The sequence below is a fragment of the Alternaria ventricosa genome (genome assembly GCF_023758065.1).
Source record: "Alternaria ventricosa strain BMP 2768 chromosome Unknown scaffold_20, whole genome shotgun sequence".
Taxonomy (NCBI): Eukaryota; Fungi; Ascomycota; class Dothideomycetes; order Pleosporales; family Pleosporaceae; genus Alternaria; species Alternaria ventricosa.
Genome location: NW_026055700.1, coordinates 328955 through 352678, shown reverse-complemented (window position 1 = coordinate 352678; position 23724 = coordinate 328955). Strand labels below are relative to the sequence as shown.

At 53.0% G+C, this 23724-nt stretch overlaps 9 protein-coding genes across 9 annotated transcripts; 5 read left to right on the top strand and 4 right to left on the bottom strand.

Annotated features, from left to right (window-relative positions):
* Window positions 1-758: 758 nt before the first annotated feature.
* J4E93_009297 (uncharacterized protein) lies at window positions 759-2714 on the top strand (the record flags this gene model as incomplete). Its single annotated transcript, XM_049347190.1, has 7 exons — window positions 759-902; window positions 949-1019; window positions 1067-1090; window positions 1142-1314; window positions 1421-1770; window positions 1815-2150; window positions 2208-2714. 7 exons carry the CDS (start codon window positions 759-761, stop codon window positions 2712-2714), a joined length of 1605 nt encoding a protein of 534 aa, XP_049195754.1.
* A 656-nt stretch (window positions 2715-3370) lies between these two features.
* Window positions 3371-5021, bottom strand: J4E93_009296 (uncharacterized protein; the record flags this gene model as incomplete). Its single annotated transcript, XM_049347189.1, has 3 exons — window positions 3371-3915; window positions 3962-4043; window positions 4089-5021. The coding sequence occupies 3 exons, from the start codon at window positions 5019-5021 to the stop codon at window positions 3371-3373; spliced, it is 1560 nt and encodes a 519-aa protein (XP_049195753.1).
* Window positions 5022-6020: 999 nt separating this feature from the next.
* AIM41 (Altered inheritance of mitochondria protein 41 mitochondrial) lies at window positions 6021-6569 on the bottom strand (the record flags this gene model as incomplete). Its single annotated transcript, XM_049347188.1, has 1 exon — window positions 6021-6569. One exon carries the CDS (start codon window positions 6567-6569, stop codon window positions 6021-6023), a length of 549 nt encoding a protein of 182 aa, XP_049195752.1.
* Window positions 6570-7032: 463 nt separating this feature from the next.
* J4E93_009294 (uncharacterized protein) lies at window positions 7033-11274 on the top strand (the record flags this gene model as incomplete). Its single annotated transcript, XM_049347187.1, has 4 exons — window positions 7033-7273; window positions 7330-9765; window positions 9816-10564; window positions 10615-11274. The coding sequence occupies 4 exons, from the start codon at window positions 7033-7035 to the stop codon at window positions 11272-11274; spliced, it is 4086 nt and encodes a 1361-aa protein (XP_049195751.1).
* Window positions 11275-11792: 518 nt separating this feature from the next.
* Window positions 11793-12828, top strand: J4E93_009293 (uncharacterized protein; the record flags this gene model as incomplete). Its single annotated transcript, XM_049347186.1, has 2 exons — window positions 11793-12041; window positions 12130-12828. The coding sequence occupies 2 exons, from the start codon at window positions 11793-11795 to the stop codon at window positions 12826-12828; spliced, it is 948 nt and encodes a 315-aa protein (XP_049195750.1).
* A 343-nt stretch (window positions 12829-13171) lies between these two features.
* On the bottom strand, window positions 13172-13758 carry J4E93_009292 (uncharacterized protein; the record flags this gene model as incomplete). Its single annotated transcript, XM_049347185.1, has 3 exons — window positions 13172-13307; window positions 13603-13686; window positions 13748-13758. 3 exons carry the CDS (start codon window positions 13756-13758, stop codon window positions 13172-13174), a joined length of 231 nt encoding a protein of 76 aa, XP_049195749.1.
* A 3031-nt stretch (window positions 13759-16789) lies between these two features.
* Window positions 16790-17670, top strand: J4E93_009291 (uncharacterized protein; the record flags this gene model as incomplete). Its single annotated transcript, XM_049347184.1, has 2 exons — window positions 16790-16816; window positions 16864-17670. The coding sequence occupies 2 exons, from the start codon at window positions 16790-16792 to the stop codon at window positions 17668-17670; spliced, it is 834 nt and encodes a 277-aa protein (XP_049195748.1).
* A 1173-nt stretch (window positions 17671-18843) lies between these two features.
* On the bottom strand, window positions 18844-19616 carry J4E93_009290 (uncharacterized protein; the record flags this gene model as incomplete). Its single annotated transcript, XM_049347183.1, has 3 exons — window positions 18844-18938; window positions 19002-19352; window positions 19538-19616. The coding sequence occupies 3 exons, from the start codon at window positions 19614-19616 to the stop codon at window positions 18844-18846; spliced, it is 525 nt and encodes a 174-aa protein (XP_049195747.1).
* Window positions 19617-20807: 1191 nt separating this feature from the next.
* J4E93_009289 (uncharacterized protein) lies at window positions 20808-22792 on the top strand (the record flags this gene model as incomplete). Its single annotated transcript, XM_049347182.1, has 6 exons — window positions 20808-21012; window positions 21060-21282; window positions 21333-21395; window positions 21454-21961; window positions 22029-22359; window positions 22428-22792. The coding sequence occupies 6 exons, from the start codon at window positions 20808-20810 to the stop codon at window positions 22790-22792; spliced, it is 1695 nt and encodes a 564-aa protein (XP_049195746.1).
* Window positions 22793-23724: the final 932 nt, after the last annotated feature.

Here is a 23724-nt window from a genome sequence, read left to right as displayed (position 1 = left end):
AATGTTGCACGCTGAGTGACATGCAACGACGAATGACGCTCTGAACCCCTTTTCGCGATTGAAAGCCATCACGATCTACTGCTGAGTTCGGGAAGTACGAACGCCTCTTTCTTGGGCATATGCAAAGCGCGACGCCCTGGTGCAAACACGCATCTGTCCGTTCTAGCATCGACCATGCCGTTTGACAAACACGCGAAGACCGGAGAATGTTAATTTCGCCTCTACCACACTTAATACATGCGAACAAGGGTCTGCAGGAATGCATGTCACCGCTTTCCGCAGGTTAGGCACCCAATGGTGTGCGACCGAGGCACCAATCAACGCCCGTTTCACTGTGGGGTGCCCTCTGAAACTACGACTGCAGTGCGATACGTCGACTTGCGAGCTGCCGCCGTCACTGCAGAGAGCCTACAACTGCCTTTGCGGTGCGAAACGTTGGCTTGGTGTCTTTCACTCGGACGCTTAGTTGCATTGCCGAGCGACCGCCTCCTAGACCGACCTCACTACCGTCTTTGCCGGCGATCACCGTACTACCGCATCCACCCGTGGACATCTGCACATGGCGCACGTTACCTCTGGAAGAGATATATATCGAGATTTACTTGCATTGCATGCGTCCTGTATCACGACACACCTTCTGGGTATTCTCTTTCCTTTCTGGTCTGCCTGCTTGCTCGACATTTGTTACTACGTACTGCGGTCGTATCCGTCTTGTTGCTCAACAAGCCGCACATTGAAAAGCTGGAACCAAGGCTATCATGGAGAAGCACATCGAACTACAGAGGTTCAACCATGAGCCTCTGCGGCCGAGGGGCCGGGGCTCCATTTCGGAAGGCAAAGGCCAGCAGTTCGATCACGACAGATATGAATTGGCGAAAGTGGGAAAGAAGCAGGTGTTGAAGGTATGCGCACTTTTGACAATATGTTTGTCCGGTCTGATCATGGTAGCGTCGCTTCGGACTGGTGTCTATGACCGGTCTCTCTTGCGGGTTGATGTGCACCTGGGAGACTTTGCTTGTGTAAGTCCACATAACTGACACCAACTACCTGGCTGACGTCATGGCAGTATCTTTTCAATAGGCTTCCAAAAGTAAGTGCTCAACCTATACAGCGTTCCAGCAGCAACTGACGATGACTACAGCGGCGGACCTGCTGGTCTCATCTACGGCTTCATACTGATATGGCTGGGCAACTTCTCCGTCTTTGTCTGCATTGGTGAACTTGCAAGCGCCGTCCCGACTTCTGGTGGCCAGTATCACTGGGTCTCTTTACTGGCGCCGCGCTCAAACAGGAAGTTCCTCAGTTACGTGACTGGTAAGTTCGTCAACTTCCAAAGCGATTCTAATCATATTAATCATCTTAAGCTGGCTCACTGTCATCGGCTGGATCGCAGCTCTTACTTCCGTATGCTACTTTGTAGCCGACTTGATCCTGCAGTTGGTCAGTCTGAATGATCTCGAGAACACATATATCCGCGAAGGCTGGCACGGCACGCTGCTTCTCTGGGGTATACTGCTCTTATGTGTCTTCATCAACGTCTTTATAAGCGGAGCGCTTCCCACGATCGAAGTCGTCGTCCTCATCGTCCACATCCTTGGCTTCTTTGGCATTCTAGTGCCACTGATCTACTTGCCATCGAGCCACAATTCGGCCAAGAGGATCTTCACAATGTTCCATAACGAAGGAGAGTGGAGCACGCCGACTCTGGCGTTCTTTGTGGGACTACAGGGCAATGCTCTGGCGTTCGTTGGAACTGACTCAGTCGTTCATGTAAGCTCTACATTCTAATCTTTCTTTCCCTGCTAACAAAGTAGATGTCTGAAGAGGTAAAAAATGCCAGCACCGACGTTCCACGTTCAATGCTTCTCAGTCTCGTCATTAACGGCACATTGGCTTTAGGAATGCTCTTCGCCGTTCTCTTCAGCGCCCACGATATCACAGACTTACTCAGCGACCAAGAAGCGACAACCGCGCCTTTTCTCCGCATCTTCACACAGGCTGTCGGTTCCGAGGCCGGTGCTACAATCATGGTTGCAATCATCGTCCTACTCGAATTCTGCAGTGCAATGGGGTGCCTTGCAGCTGCATCGCGCATGACATGGTCGTTCGCACGAGACCGCGGCCTTCCTTTCTCTCGCGCTCTCAGTATGGTAAGTACACCTTTTGATCGACAAACGACCTAAAAGCTCTCTACTAACACCATACAGATCGACAAACGAAGCACCATCCCCGTCGTCTCCATCCTCGTCGTAACCGTCTTCGCCGCCCTTCTCGCCCTCATCAACATCGGCAACAGCGCCGCCTTCAACGGCACAATATCCCTCGTCCTAGAAGGCTTCTACCTCTCCTACCTCCTCGCCATCGGCCTCCTCCTCTGGCGCCGCGTCCGCGGCGACCTAGACAACCCAGACTCTTCGCATACTATCTTCAACGAAGCGCAAGTGGACGAGGCGTACGATCGCAGTCTGACCTGGGGTCCGTGGCGTCTCAAGGGTGCATGGGGCGTTGCGAATAATGTTGTTGCCATTTGCTACCTTACTCTCATCATCTTCTTCAGCTTCTGGCCTAGCCAGCCCCATCCGGATCTAGTAAACATGAATTGGGCGGGTGTGGTGACGGGGGCGGTGGCCGCATTTAGCGTGGCGTACTACTTGTTGTTTGCGAAGAAGTCGTATACTGGGCCGATTGTGGAAGTAGATCCTCATGTGTTGTGAGGGGGATCCGGAGTACAAGAGGAAGTCTTTCGAGATTTACTGCTGTGTAGTGTATGGCTAGGTGAAAATTCCTGGGACATAGAGGCTTCCGGTTGAGGTTCAACAAAAGCGCGGTATATATAGACTGGACATACCCATCAACCCGACATGATTTACGAACAATATCATAACACTTGACATCCATATTCATGAGCCTTCGAAGAGTTGATGGTGTCTCTTCAAGCTTAGATAGACCGATACAGACTCCACTCACAATAAAGTTGATTGGACAAACGCATTGTGATCATAAACATTCGTTATCATACATAACTCATAGCATGATGTAATTTGCCTGTATATGCGCGCCTTCCAAAGCCAAAATAGTACTCATGTGCAATAGAGCGTGAGAAAAGAAGAAGAAGAAGAATCCAAATAACCGGCCGTAACTCATCAAAAAACCATAAAGAAGAAAATGCTGCACCAACAGCCCCATCTCCACCCACTTCCAACTTCCAGACAGAAGCATCCAGATGGCCTGCCACTTTTCCACTTCAAAATCGTGTTGAAATCCCAAGCTTAAGAAAGCGCCCCCATAGCCAACGCCACAATCTTAGGATTCGGTTTATCCTTTCGAACCAGAACTACCAGAAGAATCAACGAGCCGTTCAAGAAGTGTGCTAATGGGCCGAGCGAACAAGGGCTAACCTACCCTTCCGGTCTCTGTCAACGCGCATAACCTCCTTGCGGGGCGTACGCTCAACAAACTCATACTCGCGGTCGCCCTCGCGCTCGTACTTGAGCATGCGGCGCTCCTCCTCGAGGAAACGGATTTCGTCGCGGATCTCGCGCTCGGAGCGCCGGTCGTCGCGGCGCACGAGCTGTCGGCCTTCGGGGAGGAAGGCCGTGGCCGGGCCGTGGATGGCGGCTGAGCGGTCGATTTCGACGTAGCGCTCGTGTTCGTGGATGGAGGGGGAGGGGGCGCGCTCGGAGGGTGCGTAGACGGTTGGCGCGTGGTGGGATGGGGCGTATATCACTTGGGGTGGGGGTTGTTGGTATACTGATTGTGGGGGTGGAGGAGGTGCGTGGACTACGGAGGGCGGCGGAGGTTGGAATTCTTGAGGGGGTGGTGGGGGAGGTGCGATGACTGATGCTGGTGGTGCAATGGAGGGTGGTGGCGGTGGGGCGTCCTCCACCTTCTCTTCGTAGACGTATGTGATTTTCTCTGCTCGTGGTTAGAAAGGGTTGTAAAGATATTGGCGAATACGTACCCTCTTTGTAGTTCTCGCTGATCTTGATGACCTCGTCGATGTGCTCTTTCTCGAGTGCTCGGGTAACAACGATAAAATCGTCCTGCTAAAATTAGTGGCATTCCAGTAATGCGTGCGGATGGCTTACCTCTTCCTCGTATGGGTAGCCCAAGTCGATAACGGCTTGCTTCTTGACCAGGCGCTTGGGAAGTCTCGTCTTGCCCTTCTTACCCCAGGTGGCTCGGGAAGGCTGGATTTCCTCAAAGCTGGAGATTGAAGAGCTGCGAGTTGACTTTGCTGCTACGCTCTTGCTTCTTCGGACTCTGCTCTTTTCGCGGTGGACTTCGACTTCTCGGTAGTCTTCTCGTTCCCGGCCCCTTCCGCCGCGGTCGTCATATCGGATCTCTTCAAAATCATCTTCCTCGTGGAAACGACGAGGTGGTGATCGGCGACGCTCACGGATAGGAAGTGGAATGGGAACATTGGCTGGTGGACGCCACTCGTGGTCTTCGTACCTCTCGTACCTCTCTACGTCGCCATAGCGTGGCAGGGGTTTGCGGTCAAAAGTGTCGAGAGATGATTGACGGCGCATGAACTGCGGCCGTGACGGCCTGGGCGGGCGAGGGGCTGGCCGGCGCTCATTGATGTCGATATCGATGTTGATGTCCTTGTCGATAACGGACCTGCGGCGGTAGGGGGCAAGTGCTTGGTTGGCAATCTCGGAGGGAGTCGGCTCGTGGAACATCTCAGAGGGAGCGCGGCGATGAGGGCGGTCGAAGCGATCTTCTTCGTGGTAGCGTTCTCTTTCCATGACAGCGGGGCCTCGGCGTGCGCGGTCTTCATGGAAATCAATGTCACGATGGCCTCCGGGGAAACGATCATGCTCTTGGAAGCGGTAGTGGTCGTAATCGTCGCGCCCACCACGGCTGCTACCGCCAGCCACACTTCCGCCCGGTGGTGGCGGAGGAGGAGGTCCCCTTCGCATGCTCTCAAACCTGTCGCGATCCCATCGCTGGGGACCGCCACGAGGCGGCTCGTCAAAGCGATCCAGATTGCCCGTTGAGGAGCGGTACGCCGACATGTTGGATAGTCAGGTGCGGCTCGTCGATGGGTGGTGATGTAGGAGTAGGGTGCGGGGCTGCCGGTTATGTGTCGGAAGATGTCACAAGAGAATAAGGTGTGCGCTAGGAAGCACGGCAACGGGAATGCGACAGACTGACGGCGGCGCAACAAGCGGACACACGAGAATATAAGTGTCTTGGATCCAAAGCCTGCCGGAGAATTGGTGGTGGGTGGGTGCGACCAACTTTAGATGCAGGATTCGCGACGGGCTTCGTCATCGGCGCTCGCGCATCATGCCAGGGCTGCATCTGGACTGGGCGCTAACCGGCGCCATGACTGGAGGGACGCACCCCTGGTGTTACATGGTTTCTCATTTGTCGCGGAGTTCCCCATGGTTCAGTTTCATGTGAATCAATGTGGACTCGGGCTGATGTTGGGCATTTTCCACTGTCATGTGAGATCTCGACATGTTCTTCGCCATGATCGGGAGAGGAAATACTTGGTCTTGTTGCCCAAAGGGCCTTTGAGGACGCCAGGCTATCCTTACCGTGAGTTCCTGGTCGTCGGCCGTATTGGATGGGATGCATGTCCGCAGAACGAAGTCTTGACAAGCGGTGACGTCAGGGCACGAGCTTGGAAGCGGACCGCGGCGCAGTTCACCGCCTAGCGCAGCCTCAGCCACGGTTGCTCACTGCGTTGCAACGCTGCGGCTTGGGCTTCAAAGGGAACAGACGTTCCCAACGCTTTCGGCGAAACTTTTCGACGTTGGGTTGTCACTGCTGCCACGTTCTGGGGGCTTACAGACCGATGGTAGCGATACCCCGCAAAGAACGTGTGTACCATGATGATGGATCTGCTAACCCCACGGAAAAGCAATAATCGACGATGACGGATACTCTTCGGTGTCGTAATCTGGCCGTCTCTTTCGTTACCTCGTTTGGAGAGGAGTCCGTAGTCTACATGATAGATGTACAGTTATGCTACAATTCGCCCAATCCCACCCAGCGCATCGTGTGGCTTATTTGGCTCCAACAGCTTCTTGGATCTTTTTGGTGACATACTCTAGATCAAATGGCCGTCCCTTGAGACCACCCATGACTTTACCCATAACGCTGCCAAAACTCCTCTTGCCCTCCTCTAGTCCTTCGATCACGCTCTTGACTAACGCGTCCACCTCACTGTTCTCCACTAGCGGAATCTCCTGCGCATAACCCTTCAGCACATCCAGGTGCGCCTGCTCTTTCTCGACGAGGTCCTCCCTCTTAGCATTTCGGAACTCTTCAATTGAGGCCGAAGAGGCTTTGATCTGCTTTTGAACGAGGGAGTACAGGGCTCCATCGGTTTCGATTGGCTTGGCAGTCTTTGATGCGTTGATGATCTCGGCTTGCAGTGCACGGATGGTGTTCAGTGCAGGCTTGTTCTTTGCGCGCATGGCCGTCTTAAGATCGGATTGCAGGCGAGGAAGTATGACATTTTCGGATGTAGAAGTAGACGAATAGCGGACGCATAGAGAGCGGGCGGGAGTGAGGAGCTGCCTCGGCAGCATTGCTGTGCGGAATAATGACATGGTGGGTATGAGTGTTGCTGTGTTGCTGTGTGGGAATTGTGTGTGGCAGGAGCGATTGCAACTAGAAGGAGCGACCACGGAAGATGTATTTGAAGTGCTGGACTGCGGATGTGTTGAGCAACGAAACGTCGTCAGTCAAACATGGAAAGTTGAAAGCACAAAAGTTTGGACTACCAACGCGCTCAGACGCGAACAGCTAGCATCCCTGCGCGCCAAGCATCTCTTTTGTTGTGGACCGCCGTCACTTTTGCAGCTTGTACCTGAGCCTCAGCGTCGCAATTGCGCCAGAGCACCCTTTTGATCTTTCTCTCGGCGCGCCTTTCTTAATTTTATTTCATCGACGCATCCGCGCGCAGCTCATGTGCACGCCATCTCACCGGCGCGTTCCCCCAACCTCCATCTGAAGCTCGCTCTCACCCGGGCCACGACCAGCGCATCCCTTCGACTCTCCACGCAATCCATCATGGCTTTCCAGATGGCGCCCGCGACGCCGCAACGCCCCACCCCCGGCGCCTTCGTCAACACGCCCGCGCCCAACCGGCCAGGCTTCACACGAACTGGCTCCATGTCGCAACCACAGCCGCAGCAACAGCAAGCGCTGCCTGCACCGCCCGCCGAGAGCCCCATCGATCGCGCATCGCGGACCATAAACAGCATGCTGGATCGGGATAACAGGTTTCCCGCGCTAGAGGCGTACATTGGACGTGAGTAGTCAGGTATAGCGGCAGAAGCTGGGTGAGATGCTAACAGCGCCGTCTAGAGGGCATCTCTGGCGAGTATGAGATCCCCAACAGCCCAGCCTGGGCGCCTTTCCAGAAGCTGCGGTCCTACAAACTCCCAGAAGCCGTCTTTGAGCAGGTGGACCACACGCAGATGTCGACGAGCATGGGCCTGTTCGCCGAAATCAACCACGCCTGGGTCGTCGTCGACAACCAGGTCTACCTCTGGGACTACACACATCCGAACCCCGAACTCGTCGGTTTCGAAGAGCAACCCAGCAACATCACATGCGTCAAGCTCGTCAAGCCGCGTCCCGGTGTCTTTGTTGGCACCATCGAATACCTCCTTGTAGTCGCGACCGTATCCGACATCTTCCTGATAGCGGTCGAGTGCCAGCGAGGACCCGAGGGCGTTCATGGCATCACAATGTATCGGACGGGACTGTCGACCTCGGTCAGGAAGATTAACGTGACTGCGATTGCCGGCTCGTCAACAACGGGGCGCATCTTCTTCGGCGACGGCCAGACCGAGGACGTATACGAGCTGAACTACCAGCAGGAGGACAAGTGGTTTTCCAGCAAGTGCAGCAAGACGAACCACGTAACGACCTCCATCGGCCTACCCACGCTACCATTCTACGGACCTACGCGACAGGCTGGCATTCAGCAGATGGTGATTGATGACACCCGGAACGTCCTATACACGCTTTCCACCAACGGTACCATCAAGGTCTACTACATGCGCGCGCCCAACGTCTTGGAGAGCTCCCTCACCCGAACGCGAACACAAATCGAGACAATGTGTGGACACATTGTGCGGCCCACTGGTGTCCTGGACAAGATGCAGATTATCGGCCTCACCCCCATCTCTAGCACAGAAGCGGACAACTTGTCTCTAATGGCCATCACATCCTCTGGCTGCAGGCTGTATTTGAGCACAACGTCTGGAGGACAGTGGAACTCGAACAGTACAAGCGCTCCTAACAGCATGCAGCTACGACACATCCGCTTCCCGCCCAACGACGGTCAGCCTTCGCAGCAGAGCAATTCAACTCAGGTACAGCCATACCAGGGTGGTACAGCGGTTGGATTCGAGTCGAGATACCTCAGAGAGACAACTGTCGCAACCCGTTACGCGCCCGGCGCCTTCTTCTCTTTCGTCCTCCTAGCGCCAAACGATCAGAACCACCACATGTTCGTCTCGGCACCACACTCCGGATTGCTGGGCCAGCGCGAAAGCTCAGAACCCCCGCGATACACTGAAACCGGTGTGTTCACAGAACTCATGGGCAGAGTGCAGGATATCGGCTTGGTGTCAGAGCCCTTTTCAGCGAGGAATGAACCGCTTGGATTTGGCAACGAGCTTTCGACCCAGTTCGACAAACCCCTTAGTGAATACGCCATCATCACATCCGCCGGTATCGAAACAGTTCGACGAAGGAGGCTTGTCGATATCTTCGCCTCGATTGTGAAGAATGGAGGTCACGAGGGTGCTGAAGGCGACATCCGCAAGCTGGCGAAGCAGTACGGCCTGGCTGAGACTTCTGCTACCGCTCTGGCGGTTGCGTGCGGTCAAGGCTCTGACGTGGGACCCGATTCGCGGATCGCGAAGGTCACTGATCCCGAGGTCATTGACTTCGCTCGTAGGGTGTTCATCGAATTTGGCGGCAAAGCACATTTGACAGAGAGCGCAACCGTCGAAGGCTTGAGTGTGGAGAATGTCCGCGCTTCACCAAGACACGATGGTATCGCCATGTACGTGTCACGCATCATCCGTTCAATCTGGAACACGCCAATCATCACTGAGGCTGTCACTCCCACCGGGCCAGTTCTCACATCGACACATCCGATCACCAAGTTGCAGGAAGTGCAACGCTCGTTGGCTCAACTTCAGGAGTTCCTTGAATCAAACAGATCCTTCATTGAAGGTCTGGCCGGTCCAGAAGCGCTTGGACGCGCATCGTCGCGACAAGAAGAGGTTGAGCTTCAGGGCGAGAACAGAGCGCTTACTAGCTTGTTGCAGATGATCAACAACATCGTTGAAGGCATATCTTTCGTTCTGGTACTATTTGAGGAGCGCGTAGAAGACATTTTGGTTCTTCTGCCGGATCCTCAGTTACAGGGGAGAGTGCGTCAGCTCACCTTCCAAGGCCTTTTCTCTGTCAAAGAGGGCAAAGAGCTTGCAAGGGAGTTGGTCAAGGCCATAGTGAACCGTAACATCGCCAAGGGTTCTAACGTCGAATCTGTTGCTGAAGCCCTGCGGAGAAAGTGTGGCAGCTTCTGTAGCTCAGACGACGTCGTCATCTTCAAGGCACAGGAGAGTCTGAAGAAGGCCGCCGATTCTGGTGCGAATGCCGAACGCGGGCGCATCCTGCTCAATGACAGTCTGAGATTGTTTGAGCAAGTGGCGAAGAGTCTGAGTTACGAAAACCTGGCTGCTACAGTCAATCAGTACATTCAGCTCGAGTTCTATGCGGGTAAGCTTATCTAACACTCCGTTCTTCGACACTACTAATATGTTACTTAGGTGCTATTAGACTTGCTTTGAAGGTTGCGCAAGAGTGGGACCGGGGTAACAAAGCTCTGTCTTGGGTACGAGACAAGAGCGAACAGAACGTCGATCCGAATGACGCGCGTCGAGAATACTTTGACAAGCGTGCCTCTTGCTACACATTGATCTGCCAGGTCATCGAAGCTGTAGACCACGCCTACAATACCCAGGGCCCTGTGCCCGACGGTGTCATCTCCCCGGTCACGCGTCGCAAGCATGAAGCGTATGAACAAATCAACAACTCAGACGACGAGGTCTTCCAAAATTACCTGTACGACTGGTACATGCAAAACGGCTGGGCTGAGCGGTTGCTTGAAATCAACTCTCCTTTCGTTGTCGACTACCTGCGCCAAAGCTCGGAGACGAACCTCGCGCATGCGGACCTGTTGTGGCGCTACTACGCCCACTACAACGACTACCTCAGCGCTGCTGAGACACAATACCAACTTGCTAAGAGCACCCTGCCCTTGACACTGGAAAAGAGGATTGAGTACTTGTCGCGCGCAAAGGCGAATGCTTCGACGCGGATGAACGGTTTCGCAGAGAATGGAGTCCGCAACAGGCAGTCAAGACAGGAACTTCTGCGAAACATCACCGACCACCTAGACATTGCCAACATTCAAGACGATGTGCTACAGAGGATCAAGGGTGACGAGCGTCTTTCCGGTAAGCGAAGAGAGGATGTCATCGCCCACCTCAACGGCCAGATCCACCCGCTTGACGAAGTAAGTTATTGCAAGATCCTCTGTAGACGACTTGACTAACAGTGCCTTAGCTTTACCACGACTACGCCGACCAAGCGGCATACTACGATATCTGCTTACTGATATACCACGCCGCCGACTACCGCAGTGTACCAGACATTCGGTCGACATGGACTAACCTCATCGACCAAACACATCGGAATGCGCTCGCCGACCGACAGGGCGCGCCTTGGGAAATTGTCGCGTTGAAGGTCGAGGACCTTGGTCACCGAACCAACCTCAACGACAACGTCTTTCCCGTCAATATCGTCCTACAACTCCTCCTCCAGTACGACCTCGAGTTCTACGTACACGATGCCAATGCGCCGAATGCGCAGAACCTCGCACTCAACAGCAACCTCACATGGCCGATTGACGTCTTCCTCAAACTTAACGCGCCGTTTGAAAGCCTGGTTGCCACACTGGAAGCGCTGTGGTATGCGCAAGAACAGCCTTTCGCTGGCCGAAACCGCAAGCTACTTGTTAAGTGGATCATCTACCTTGTGGAGCAATGGGGTGCAGTAAGCAGACGAACAGGCGCACTATTCGGCGGTCCCGAGAACGCTATCGGTCTAGCGGAAGTGATGCGCATCATCCTAAGCAGCGACGTTTTGGGGCGCGACATGGACGACCAGGCATGGATCCAACGTGCTCGGGATCTAAGTGCTGTTCTTGAGGAAGCTGCGCGCTGAGAAGCCAAGGCCTGGAGTGGAAGTAGAAGGAGCCGCGGATGAAGCGTTGTGAAGATATACAGAAAGCGATGATTGTGTATTTTGGGTTGTTTCTCTTCGTTAGCATTCTTGCAGCGCGAGGCGTTGAATAGGTTGCATGAGTATTGGGAGGGGTGACTGGCGTAAAAAGCATTTGAACCCATCTTGTAGGACATAAGACGAAGACGGAGCATAATCAAGGCTAGTGTATTCTTGAATGAAGTATTATAATGGATAGATATCTGATGGGATCTGTGAGACCTTTTGTAGACGGTTTGGGAACTGTCGATTCTTTCGGAGTTTAGCCCCCCTACGTTAACGCCGTGTCGATACGCGTTCCCAAGCATCGTCACTCTGCGTATCTTCTCCAACACTCCCACGCGCACTCCATACCCCACATCCCACAGCTCCCACCGCGACAACCAACACTTCCATTCAAATCGCCACGCCATGTAACCCCTCCTCCACACCTCACGATCCTCCGTCCCAACCCCCACACAATGCCAATCTGCATCTCATGCCGCACCCCGGTGCGCACACTCTACACGACCTACTCCAAAGCCGACGACCGCGCCCTCGGCAAAGGCGTCCGCCTAACCCAATGCCCCGTATGCAAGAAATTCGCGGACAAATACGTCGAGCACGATTTCGTAGTCCTGTTCATCGACCTCGTGTTGATCAAAGCGGAGGTGTATCGACACTTGCTGTTTAATCGGTTGGGGAAACATGAGGGACGGTTGGGGTTTGATGTATGTATTACCGATCAATGTTGTCTGGGATGCTACTGGATCGGGGGAACGTATTTGGAGGAGACAGCAATGGCTAACATAACCCCAGCGATCAATCCTCCGCCTCGGCATCCTCCTCCTCCTCTTCGACGTCTACCTAACCTGGGCGCGCATCGAAAAACTACCCCTCCCACCTACATCGCCCTACCACCCAACACCCTACTCCCCCTCCTCACCCGCTCTAAACACAACATCCACAAGCCCCCTCGTCGCACCCCACGACGGCATCACAAACGCCGTAGTCCTCCAAGCCCACCCACTAGGCCTGCAATACCTATTCTTCCTCTGCCTCGTCACCCTCTGCACACTAGCCTTCCACCTCCCCATCCGCCTCCTCTGCGCCTTTGACGCCACGCGCCTCCCTAGCTCGACACTCCGTCGCTTGTGGCGGAGATGCATACCTAGTTTCGACTCCCCTACACCACTATCGACTGCACTGCTGGTGAGCAGTTGCACGAAACTGTTTCCTATCCTGCTTATTATCTGGGACTACGATTTACCCAGCTCGGCTACGGCGGTGAGTTGGGCGGTTATTGTGAATAATATTGCGGCGCTGGAGATACTCATGGATTGTGGGTATGTGAGGGCGGGTGTGTTGGTGGGGATAGGGGCGGGGCTGAGGACGGCGGTTGGATGGGGGATTTTGAGGGCGGCGGGGTTGGGGACGGGGTGGGAGGGGTATTGGAGGGAGTGGACTGTTTTGGGGGGTGTTTGGGGGTGGGTTGGTGGGTTGGTTAGTGCTTCGTAAAGGCATGTCTGGATTTGGGGAAGTTGAGCCTGAGCGGTTTTCTGGTTGCAAGCAATGATACCCATTTGATATTTGTACAAGTCGAGAAAGACTCCGTATTACGCCAAAGACCAACTATACACATGCGCTCAAGTATTCGGTAATGCACTGCTCTCGTTGTCCTTCACCGATGGCTTCAGATGCGGCTTGCCAGACAGAACACAACTGCTCTAGCATTATGCATCTCTCCGGCATATGCCCAACTGCGTCTGATTGCCGCCTCGTCCAAACCGCCCAAAGCCATCCTTCTCACAACGTGCCTATGCCTATCCCCCGCGCGTCTAGCATCCCCAGTCGAGCTTCGCTAACGCCCTCCATTGTATTCCGGTCGCAAATCGTTTCGTACAGGCGAGATAAGAGGATGGAGTTGTGCGAGGAAAGTAATCGCCCACATGATATACATGGCCGCGGCAGAGAGAACGAGTGTAGATCGCCAGACCCTGTCCGATTGAGTTAGCCCAAGGTGTCTCTCTCTCCTTGCATCTCAACTCAGAATGCTCGTCTAAGTTGAAGACTCAAACTCGGGGATATAGCTCGCTGTCGTTGATGTTGATATCCTGACTCGTCCCAGTCTCATTGCTGAAACGAACCCGTCTCCCATCGCCTGCGCCGCGCTTCTTGCACACAGCTAGAAGCTTCTCTCGCGCGTTCTCATTCTCGTCGCGCAGACATGGCTTTGGGGGTGCGGGTGGTGATTTGGGTGGTGATTTGGACGAAGAGATGGTGGGAACGTACGTTTGGTTCTCGCCTTTGGGAGCTAGGAACCAGGCGGCGCCGCAGAAGATGACGGTGACGATGAGGCCGATGATTGGTGCCCAGCTAGGGTTATGTTAGTGGCTGGCATGCTGGAGAGCTGAGTTGCGCGGATCGCGGAACTGACCCGTTCGCCATTGTAGGTCGTGGTTTGGGAGGTGACGCGCTGGGAGATGGTGTTCGGGGATTTGACGGGGGCGATGCGACGGTCGGGGTATGTTTGAGCTTCGAGAATGGTGTGAGGCGTGTAGAGGGAGCGGATGTCGTGATGCGGAGATGGCTTCGCCGTGGTGTCGCGAGCTGCGAGCTTGCGATGACGCTGCGGATCGAGGATCCAGAGCTTGGCGCGTTCGTGATGTATCACGTGTCAACCCACATGGCCGTTGCCTGGAGTAGACTCCGAGGTCCTGCAATCTTTATCTGAACATCATGTCTTTCTAGTTATCTCCTCGTCACTTTTTTGCACTGCGACATTCAATTATTGCCCACATACGTCCATGTACATTTCCAAGTCTCTCTTGCCGCCGTCGCGCGTTCTTGCCCAATCGAGCATGCCCAGCATGAAGATCGCTATGCCTCACATATATGCGCCTCACTCCATTTGTTCTCGACTTTCGTTAGCTTCACTCTCTTCTCTTTCAGGCTCTCGAGAGTCTTTGTGGTCTCCTGATCTTTTTGGTTATGTCAGGGATCCATGTCTATAAAGTCACTCACAATCCCAACTACTATCTCGCTCTCGCTCTCTCTCTTCCTTGGTTTACTTTCTTGTCAATTTGCTTCGCAAGCTTGACCAGATATCTACCTGGAGGCCTAATCGGGAATCTGGACCTTCTGGATCACTTCAGGCTATACTTCGTGGAGGCTTTTCCTGGCCCTGGGCAATACCCTCCTGGATAGAGGACTTGCGGCTTCGGTCACAATCCTACCAAGGCACGATGGACATATAGTGCTGTCGCTAGGTTAGCTCGCTTGGGTCCCGATCTCGAGTATTGATGTGCCACATCAAGACTCCGAAGGTTAGAAACGATGTTCGTTTCCGGTCAACATCCAGGACGCTCAGCCCTGCCTCCCGAGGTCGGCTACTTAGCCACGGTACCTGCATGCGACAGCCTTGTCCACAAAGCCGTACATCGGGCCACTGGATAATCCTCAACTTCCGCACATCGGAGCTGTACATTTAGGGCTACATATAAGTCTTGCCTTGTATCGAGTCATTCGACCTGGTGGTCACAGAACTAGCGTACAGAAGCGACAACGCGGTGTGACATGGAATGCATGTGGCTGTTGGCGTCTGCATGACCATCTAGGAAGGTTTCCAGGGGTGCTGGCATCAATACTGCGAAGGCGAAAGGCAATTGCGCATCCTGCCATTCGGGGCGGGTTCTTTCTCCTCCATGCAATTGCCGGTTTGCAATTCTCTGGTCCTCAAGATGATGGAACCCGGAGAACGTATCGGTCACGTTCGGCCCCTCATTTGTAGCCGACCCTATCTATCGGCATCGCGTTCTACGGGATGGATAAGATACATCACAGCATCATGCAGAGAACCGTTGTACACGGCTATACTTTTAAGCGTCCACCCTCGAGGTTGTTTGCATCCAGCCTATTAGATCGCTGGTCGTTCATACCAGGTAGTCTACCCAGGTAATTCTTCACCGCTTGTTCAACCAAATGCTTTATCGTTCCAAATGCTTCGCAAAGAAGATTTATGTCTTCATTGCGTGTTCTTTCGAGCATGCATGCGGACTCGTAGAGAAGTTGGCTGGTAATCAACGATTGCTTCACTCGAATCTTGTCGTTACTGGCTCGGGTAACGTCCAGACGCTGACGAACCTTATTCTGCATACGATCATCATGCACTCTTGGCCTTATCTACATATATCCTAGTCGGCTTCGGTCCACTATCTTGGCGGAATGCAGCCGGTCATGGCTCAGCCAAAATAGGTATTTTAGGCTCGCGCGAAGTGAAGCAATCGACGACAGGGTCAAATGGGATTACTGTAATCGAAGCCTCGCAGCTCTACGCAACATTGTACAGCACTGTTCCGGCCATGTTGCTGGGGCATCAAATCAAGGCAATAGACAAGTTTGGTTTCGAAGGCATTGGATTAACGCTCAGCCCGACGGTAGTACGTGTACAACAGCTGCTACTATTAATGTAACACAGGTCTTGACGAATTGATCGACGCCACATGCGTGCAATCGAACGATGCTTGGAGGTCATTAAATAGCCGATTCCTTACCAAGGGATTTAGAACCAACTCGATTTGATCTGCAGTAACCCTACTCTGAACCACAAAACATCGGGCACAGGTACAGCCTACGCCTTGCTTTTTTCAAGGCCCACAACACAATTTGACCACGATCCTACCTGCGCTGGCTCACGCACTTCACTAAATTCTAGTCTCCCAACCTTTGGGTCGTCTAGTCCGGTGGTCGAACCAGCTTTATCATTCACGTTTGTCTTCGACTGACTCCGTGCAACATTCTTCTTCATAAATACCAGGACTGTTTCCTCATTTAGCTATCAATCTCTCTCCTAGGATCGCAGCTTCGCAAGATGGAATCAGATGAGATTGTCTTTGTTGAACACCCACCTTCAATGCCCATTCTTTCGTCGTCCCGACCGCTTCCGCACCAACAGCCGAACGGCAAACAAGCAAACCTGAACCCATATCAACAAGAGGCTCGTTCTTCCGTAAAAATGGCTTCGTCTACAATCGAACAAGGTTCTCTTGAACGCAGACTTCCGATCATACCGACAGAGGACATGAAAGAGCAGACGACTGAGAGTGGGTCATCACGGCAACGTCACGACTCAGATTGGTCTCTTGGTTCAGACTCACAAAGTGAAGATATGACGAAGCACGAGGGAAACATTCTGGGAGTGTCGACTGCAGGACAAGTTGCTCCGTTTCCACCACCACCACCACCGCCGCCGCTCATGGAATGCCACTTTAGCCCCGGGAGATGTGATTCTCAGATACCTCATCCAGTAAGTTTGATACTATACCAGAAAATGAGAGCGTGATCTGACTGTGTACTTTAGCCGCCGCCACCTCCTCCACCTCCTGTACGCGATATACCACATACCCATTGCGGAATGATTGTAAGCTGACATTAGCAGCCTCCACCACCACCAGGCTTACCTGACTTCATGAACGCTCCGATGATGACCTCAGCACTTCCTCCCCCAGTACGTTCAGAACGCGGTCAGATCCATGCATTGCTGATCAATACTAGCCCCCGCCCCCGCCACCCGGTCCTCCTCCGCCCGCGTTGACCATGAACCCATACAGTGCAGGAGAAGAAGTGCATACTCCGAATCAATTCATCCAAGTGCAATACTCCAACGAGTCCATCTCCGACTTCGCCAGCCGCGTACTCCGCATCGGGCCTTTCAGACGCAATGTCTTTATGACCCTTCATCCAGCTAGTGCGGCAGACTACAAAGAGTACGAGTGGCTTATCAAGTACGGAAGCTCTGAGATTTGGTATGAGAAGCCTACCAAAGCGCTCCTCAGGAGTGTCAAGACGCTCGAGGCGAATCGACGAGCACCGGGTGAACTGCTCCCTCTACACAATGCCAGGCCAGTGAGTCTTGAGACGCCAAAAGTATGGGCATCAGCTGCCATGACGACACCGACCGACGACGACATCTTCGAATGTGTTGCTGATCATCCTGTGGACGATGGCTACGACACCGGGACATGCCACCAATGTACTGAGGCCAAGTCAGAAGCACTTGAAGGCACACCTCTCGTCTACTGTCTAGTGTTCAGTACTTGCCAAGCAGCCGATCCTTTCATTCACGGCGCCCACTTCAACGGCCGCCAGATCTACAAGCTTGTCAAGTGCGGTAGTCGCGAGGCTGCAGTTGCAGAGACTTTTTACGCCGCTGGTGTCAACGGATGGAGTCTGGCTTTTAGCTGCATCATGAAGCTAGGTGAGGACTTCGAAGAGAGATGCGGTACGGCCAAAAAGGTCAACGTGCTATGGATGCTGGCTGAAGAAGAGGCCGATGAAAAGATCGTTAAGATATTCTACTAACATACAAAAAAAAAAGAGCAGCGTTTCTTGGGTTATTTTTGCTTTCGGTGTCTATCTTTGCGTCTTCCAAAACGATTGTTTGCGTCTCTCAAGGTTTATTCTCTCCACTCTTTCAACGACAACACCTCCGCGCATCTCAACGTAGCCCGGCCAATCCTCGACGTTGACACGACCAAGTCCTACCGAGACGAACCCATCAAGGCCTTGTACCACATCAGACGCATAACACGAAAACACATGTGCAGCCGACCGATATATGCGGTCCAAAACCAGTCGCATATGCCATGTGTTACAATGGTTTCCTCAACCAGTCTGTTGTGCAGTCTGTACACCCTCACTGCCTTGCTACCGATATTGTCGAGTCGCTCAAGAAGCCCGACAAACGTCGTCAGATGCTGTTCACGGTAGAGTGCAGTGGCTGTATCCTCCAATCAGCGGTGTCCACGATAACGGGCGTGTCGTACGAGGCTTACCCCCTCATTTCTCTTTCCTTGCGTTTCTATTGTCGTTTGGGTGTTGAGATAACGTCTGTTTGCTGGCATGTTTGTGCTGTTGTTTTGCGTTTTTTGTTGGCGTTGGGATACGTATGAAGGCTACATGGAAAACGATTATGACCGGTGGTTGGTATATGCTACAGGGCTGTTACGGGTGTGGCGTTACGGTAGACACAGGCTTTAGGATCGGTATTGCGGGAATGGTGCATCCAATGCTGGTGGAGCACGTGGCGCTTGGGTATAACGACGCTACTGTACTGTATCATTAGGTCAAAATTTGGCGGATGGGTGTACGACTAGTGTGCTTTTCGAATGCTAACTATGACTAAATCACTCTCGTGTGTCCATTCCTAAGTGAAGTGACGTATTGTGTAGTTTCGTGTGTAGTGGATAAGATTGAGTCGAGCAGAGCCTTTCCTCTCTATCATGTCCCGTCTCTTCGCCTGGTTTACATCCGGTGAGAAAGCCTTAGTGTTCACCCATCGCTAATCGACTATAGCGCACCACGTACTTCGTACAACTGCTGTTCCTCTTCTACGCTAAAGATTGCAGTGCACTATCCGTGTGGGAAGTTGCTTTCAGGCAACGGTACACGACCCAAACTCCCGGGTATACCGAGTGACAGCTGGGTACAGTTATCGCCACAGCATTGGGTGTTCCCCGCGCGTGTACCACGGTACTACAACTTCTTCTTCGTAACCGGCTCTAAGCCTCGATGTTGCTTCGCAATCATCTGATCAAGCCTCGCATAGCAATCCAGCGACATGAAGATACCTAGTCGCATTAGCTTACATTCCCCTCGAACAACTTCCAGAATCAATCGAAACTAAAACGTACCAGCAGCCAGATACCCTCCATACATGCCACCCAACCCCTGCGCACCCCTCTGCACCGGCGTCAATTCCTCCCAACTCAGCATCTCCGCCAAGCAGACCAGCGTTGTCAAGCTCGTCTCTAGACCAAAGACCAGCAGAGCAAGAGGGACGCGTGGGTCGTTACGCAGCAAGGCAGGGATGGCCCAGAGAGTTAGAGGGAGGTGGTAGACAAGTTCGAGGAAGGTCAGGACGGGGAACCAAGCTGGGGCGTTGTAGAAGAAGCGGTCGCCGTATGTAGATATGTACCAGTCGCGGAGCGAAGACATCCAGAGGGGCTTTATTTGGATTGGGTAGTAGGCTGTCAAGTCGAAGGCTGTCGTTCAGTTAGTATTGGTCAGTCCATTCATGTATGCGGCGGTGTGATGTATCAAGTCCGGAAGCATCGGAACGATTGAAAGAGGAAATGATTCAAAAGATCGGGCCCTCGCATATGTAATCTTGCTATACTATTGCAGCATGATGGAGCCTCCAGCCTTAATATTCCTTCTCGGTACTTACCTAGCATCACCGGCAGGTGCACAACGAAGAAGACGAGGTAGATGAAGTCGCGCTTCCGCTGGAATATTGAGACCGCCATATTTGTATGAGCCGATGCTCGATGTTTAGCAGCGTGGGTTGAAGTTGGTCGTTGTTGTGAAGTCACGTTTGTTGGCAAGCGCGTCGTACGCGTTTTCGCGCGTGGGGCATCCACGGCCCTTTCCCCATACCTATGGGGCCGCACTCTTGGCTTCCGTCTCTCATCACTCCACCCACGACGTCCAACTCGAATCGAATGGACAAACTCGACAACCGGAAATTTTTGATGGGCTTCTCGTGATTTTTCCGCGAAGTTCCAATGCGGGTCGATGGTGCTCCTGCCAACCGTGCCAGGCCAAAGGCTACCACTACATGCGAACTGCTTCCGCGTAAGCTGCAGCTCTAGGAGATCGATGCCTGAAACATGACTACTGTTCATCGGAAAGCAAGTTCCTGCTTCAACCAGTATTTCGTCCGAATGGCTATAGAACTCGGACACCGGGTTGGCTGTTCGCGATCAGTTGAGCGCCATGCCAAGCGCATTTGGCCTCTACGTGCATCAGCGCTCCGCCTTTAGCCTTCACATCTGATTTTTAAGATCCGGTTGCCACCACATCTGGAAGTCGATGATGCTACACGTGTAGAAACAATGGTCCGCACCTCTCACGACTCGATCGCACTATTGAAACTGCCGTCGCAACCGTCAAAGGATTCCTCGGAGCCTCGTCATGTCGGCGCTCCGCTGCTACGAATTCACGGATGACGGGCAATTTAGCCTAAAGCTTTCCTCTGATAGCCCTTGGCACCCGGCCTACAGCAACCGAACGACATCAGCGGCGGATGAACCACGAACGGCACATGACTGCCAAGAATGGTGGATGCTTACATCGCTTTCCGTGTCCAATTAGTGTGCTCGAAGCCTTGGCTTGGCGCTCTTCAAGCCGTCTTTAACATGCTGCCCAGCAGCCGTTTCCCCTTGGTATGCTTAAGGGGTTAAACAGCTCTTATTACCGATGATCTGGAAAGAGTATGGAGGCCTGTTTCCCCACAGTGCTGCGGTACGGCCACCGGGGTGCTGGATGATTATGCACATGGTGGTGCGGGCTTCGGTGGCCCCCCATACATAAGCCTGGGGTCTCCGAGTAAAGGACCGTAAGCTTTTTGGCAATCTGGGGTACTACTCAGACGGCTTTTGTTCAAGACCTTCGCCAAACTCTTCAAGCGTTTCGATTGTCGGTAATCGAGCATCATCATGGCTGGAGGCGGCGGTGGTGCATCTGGCTTCGATGCCGCGCTTCAAAGGCGTCAGGCCCTGATGGGCGCCAGTGGTCCTAGGGCTCTTGTGAAGAACGGCAAGGTCTTCCTGATCGCCTTGTTTGCCTGTCTCGGAGGTGTATTGTACGGATACAACCAGGGCATGTTCAGTGGAATTCTAGCTATGCCGTCTTTCGGAGCACGTACGTATTTGCGACTTTCACTATCAGCTTGCGCTTACATGGAGTAGAAACCGACGGCTACGTTGACAATCCAACCCAGAAGGGATGGCTGACCGCTATCCTGGAACTCGGAGCCTGGTTTGGAGCCGTCATGTCCGGTTTCGTTGCTGAGGCAATGTCGCGCAAGTACGGCATCTTGATCGCTACTGCAATCTTCATCATTGGTGTTGTGGTCCAGATTACTGCAATTTCTGGTGGTCACGAGGAGATTCTGGCTGGTCGCTTCATCACGTTAGTGAACCATCAGTACAAACCTTTCAGCATTCGCTAATCAAGCGTAGTGGTATCGGAGTCGGTGGTCTTTCCGTCATCGTCCCTATGTACAACAGTGAATGTGCACCTCCGTAAGTACACCCAAAAGGAGCTACCTCAGTACCTAAGTAACATACTGACCCGTCTTAGTGAGGTCCGTGGTGCTTTGGTTGCACTGCAACAACTTGCCATCACATTCGGCATCATGATTAGTTTCTGGATCAACTACGGAACCAACTACATCGGAGGTACTACTCTCGAGACCCAATCTAACGCCGCATGGCTCGTGCCCATCTGCCTTCAGCTCGTTCCAGCATTCGTCCTTATCATCGGAATGGTCTGGATGCCGTTCTCCCCACGTTGGCTGGTACACCATGGACGCGAAGAAGAAGCGAGGAGCAACCTGGCCTCTCTCCGCAACCTCCCCGCTGACCATGAGCTCATCGAGTTGGAATTCTTGGAAATCAAGGCCCAGTCCATGTTCGAGAAGCGCAGTGTTGCTGAAGCTTTCCCGCATCTTCGCGAGCAGACTACTATGAACATCTTCAAGCTCCAGTTTGTTGCCATTGCTTCGCTATTCAAGACGAAGGCTATGTTCAAGAGGGTTATCGTCGCGACTGTCACTATGTTCTTCCAGCAGTGGACTGGTATCAACGCCGTACGTACAATCTCGGGCCTCGTTGATGATCTACATTCGAAACTCATGCTGACTTCCACTCTCCCAGGTTCTCTACTACGCGCCTCAAATCTTCGAGCAAATCGGTCTCGAAGGAACCACGCAATCCCTCCTCGCGACAGGCGTCGTCGGCATCGTCATGTTCCTCGCCACCATCCCCGCAGTCCTTTACATTGACAAGCTCGGCCGTAAACCCGTGCTCGCTGTCGGAGCCCTCGGCATGGCCTTCTCCCACTTCGTCATCGCCGTCATTCTCGCGAAGAACTATGAAAACTTTGGGAACCATCGTGCGGCGGGATGGGCAGCCGTTGTGATGGTCTGGTTGTTCGTCATCCACTTCGGTTACTCTTGGGGTCCTTGTGCTTGGATTTTGATCGCCGGTAAGCACTTCTCCTACTCTCCCCAAACTTTTCTTCTGTAAAGTTGATGCTAACGTTCCGTCTCATAGAAATCTGGCCCCTGTCCACGCGCCCCTACGGTACAGCCCTCGGCGGCTCCTCCAACTGGATGAACAACTTCATCATCGGACAAATTACGCCCGAGCTGCTCGAAAACATCACCTGGGGTACATACGTCCTCTTCGGGCTCGTAACCACGCTTGGAGCAGCTTTCATTTGGTTCTTCGTTCCTGAAACCAAGCGCCTGACGCTCGAGGAGATGGACACTATCTTTGGTAGTGAGGGAGCGGCGCTGAAGGATCAGGAGCGCATGGCGGAGATTAACCAAGAGATTGGTCTTGCGGCGTATCTGCATGGTGATGCGTCGAGTGGGAATGAGACGAATGTTGTTGGGAATGAGAAGGGTATTGTGTAAGCGTAGTGACGCCTGTGGAGTGAGGGTTTTGAGTGGGAGGTGAGATTGGGGGGTTGAGATTAGTTTAGTGGCAAATTGATTGTTGTAATTATTTGAGTTCTTTCAGTGGCGATACGGGAACGAGTGTACATGTGGTGATCGCATTCTTTCGCTTCACCATGTCTGGATAAAGGTTGCTTCTAGTGGATGGGGCGTGATCTTGTGAATGCACCAGCTCTCCCTCAAGGGTGATCTATTGACTCGTCGTGGCAGTACATTGGATGTAGACGGTAAAATACTGGCGCCTCATCGGGACAATCAAAGTAGTGTATCTCGCCAGCATGCTTGCACCACCATCGATCTAGAGCTGGCGCAGATAAGCCACTTTGATCAGCTTTGCTGTCCGCATTTGTACTTGCCAACTGCAAGCCCATCTCTGGGATGATATCGCGCATCAATGGTTTTCGCCTCGTCGCAGTGATAGATTTCCAGCTGACCTCGAATTCTTCTTCTGGCGTGGGGATTTGTTCGGAAGATAAATACGCGCGTACTCTAGTACATATGCGGCCCGTGTATGTGTACTGGACATTTCGTATCTCGGTGCTCAAGTATGTACCCTCGATATAATCGAAGAATGAGAAGACGCCATTGACCTGTCGTCGGGAGAAACCCATCCCTTTTGCCAAAGCTACAAGCGTGATGCGATAGTCCTGTGGTCTGATGGTCCGATTTGCTGGATAAAAGCATTCCGGGTCATTACGGTCGAATAACTCTTCAAACAGAGCTGCCACCGCATCGAAGTATACCTCAAGCACCTCTTTTGTGTAATCAACACGTACTCGCCATTTTTCAGGTGTAACCCCCAACAAGCCGTAGACTTTGTCGCGAGGATCTTGACAATTGCTCCTCCAATGTGTTCGGATACAGTAATCCAGAGTACGCTTTTCCCAAGA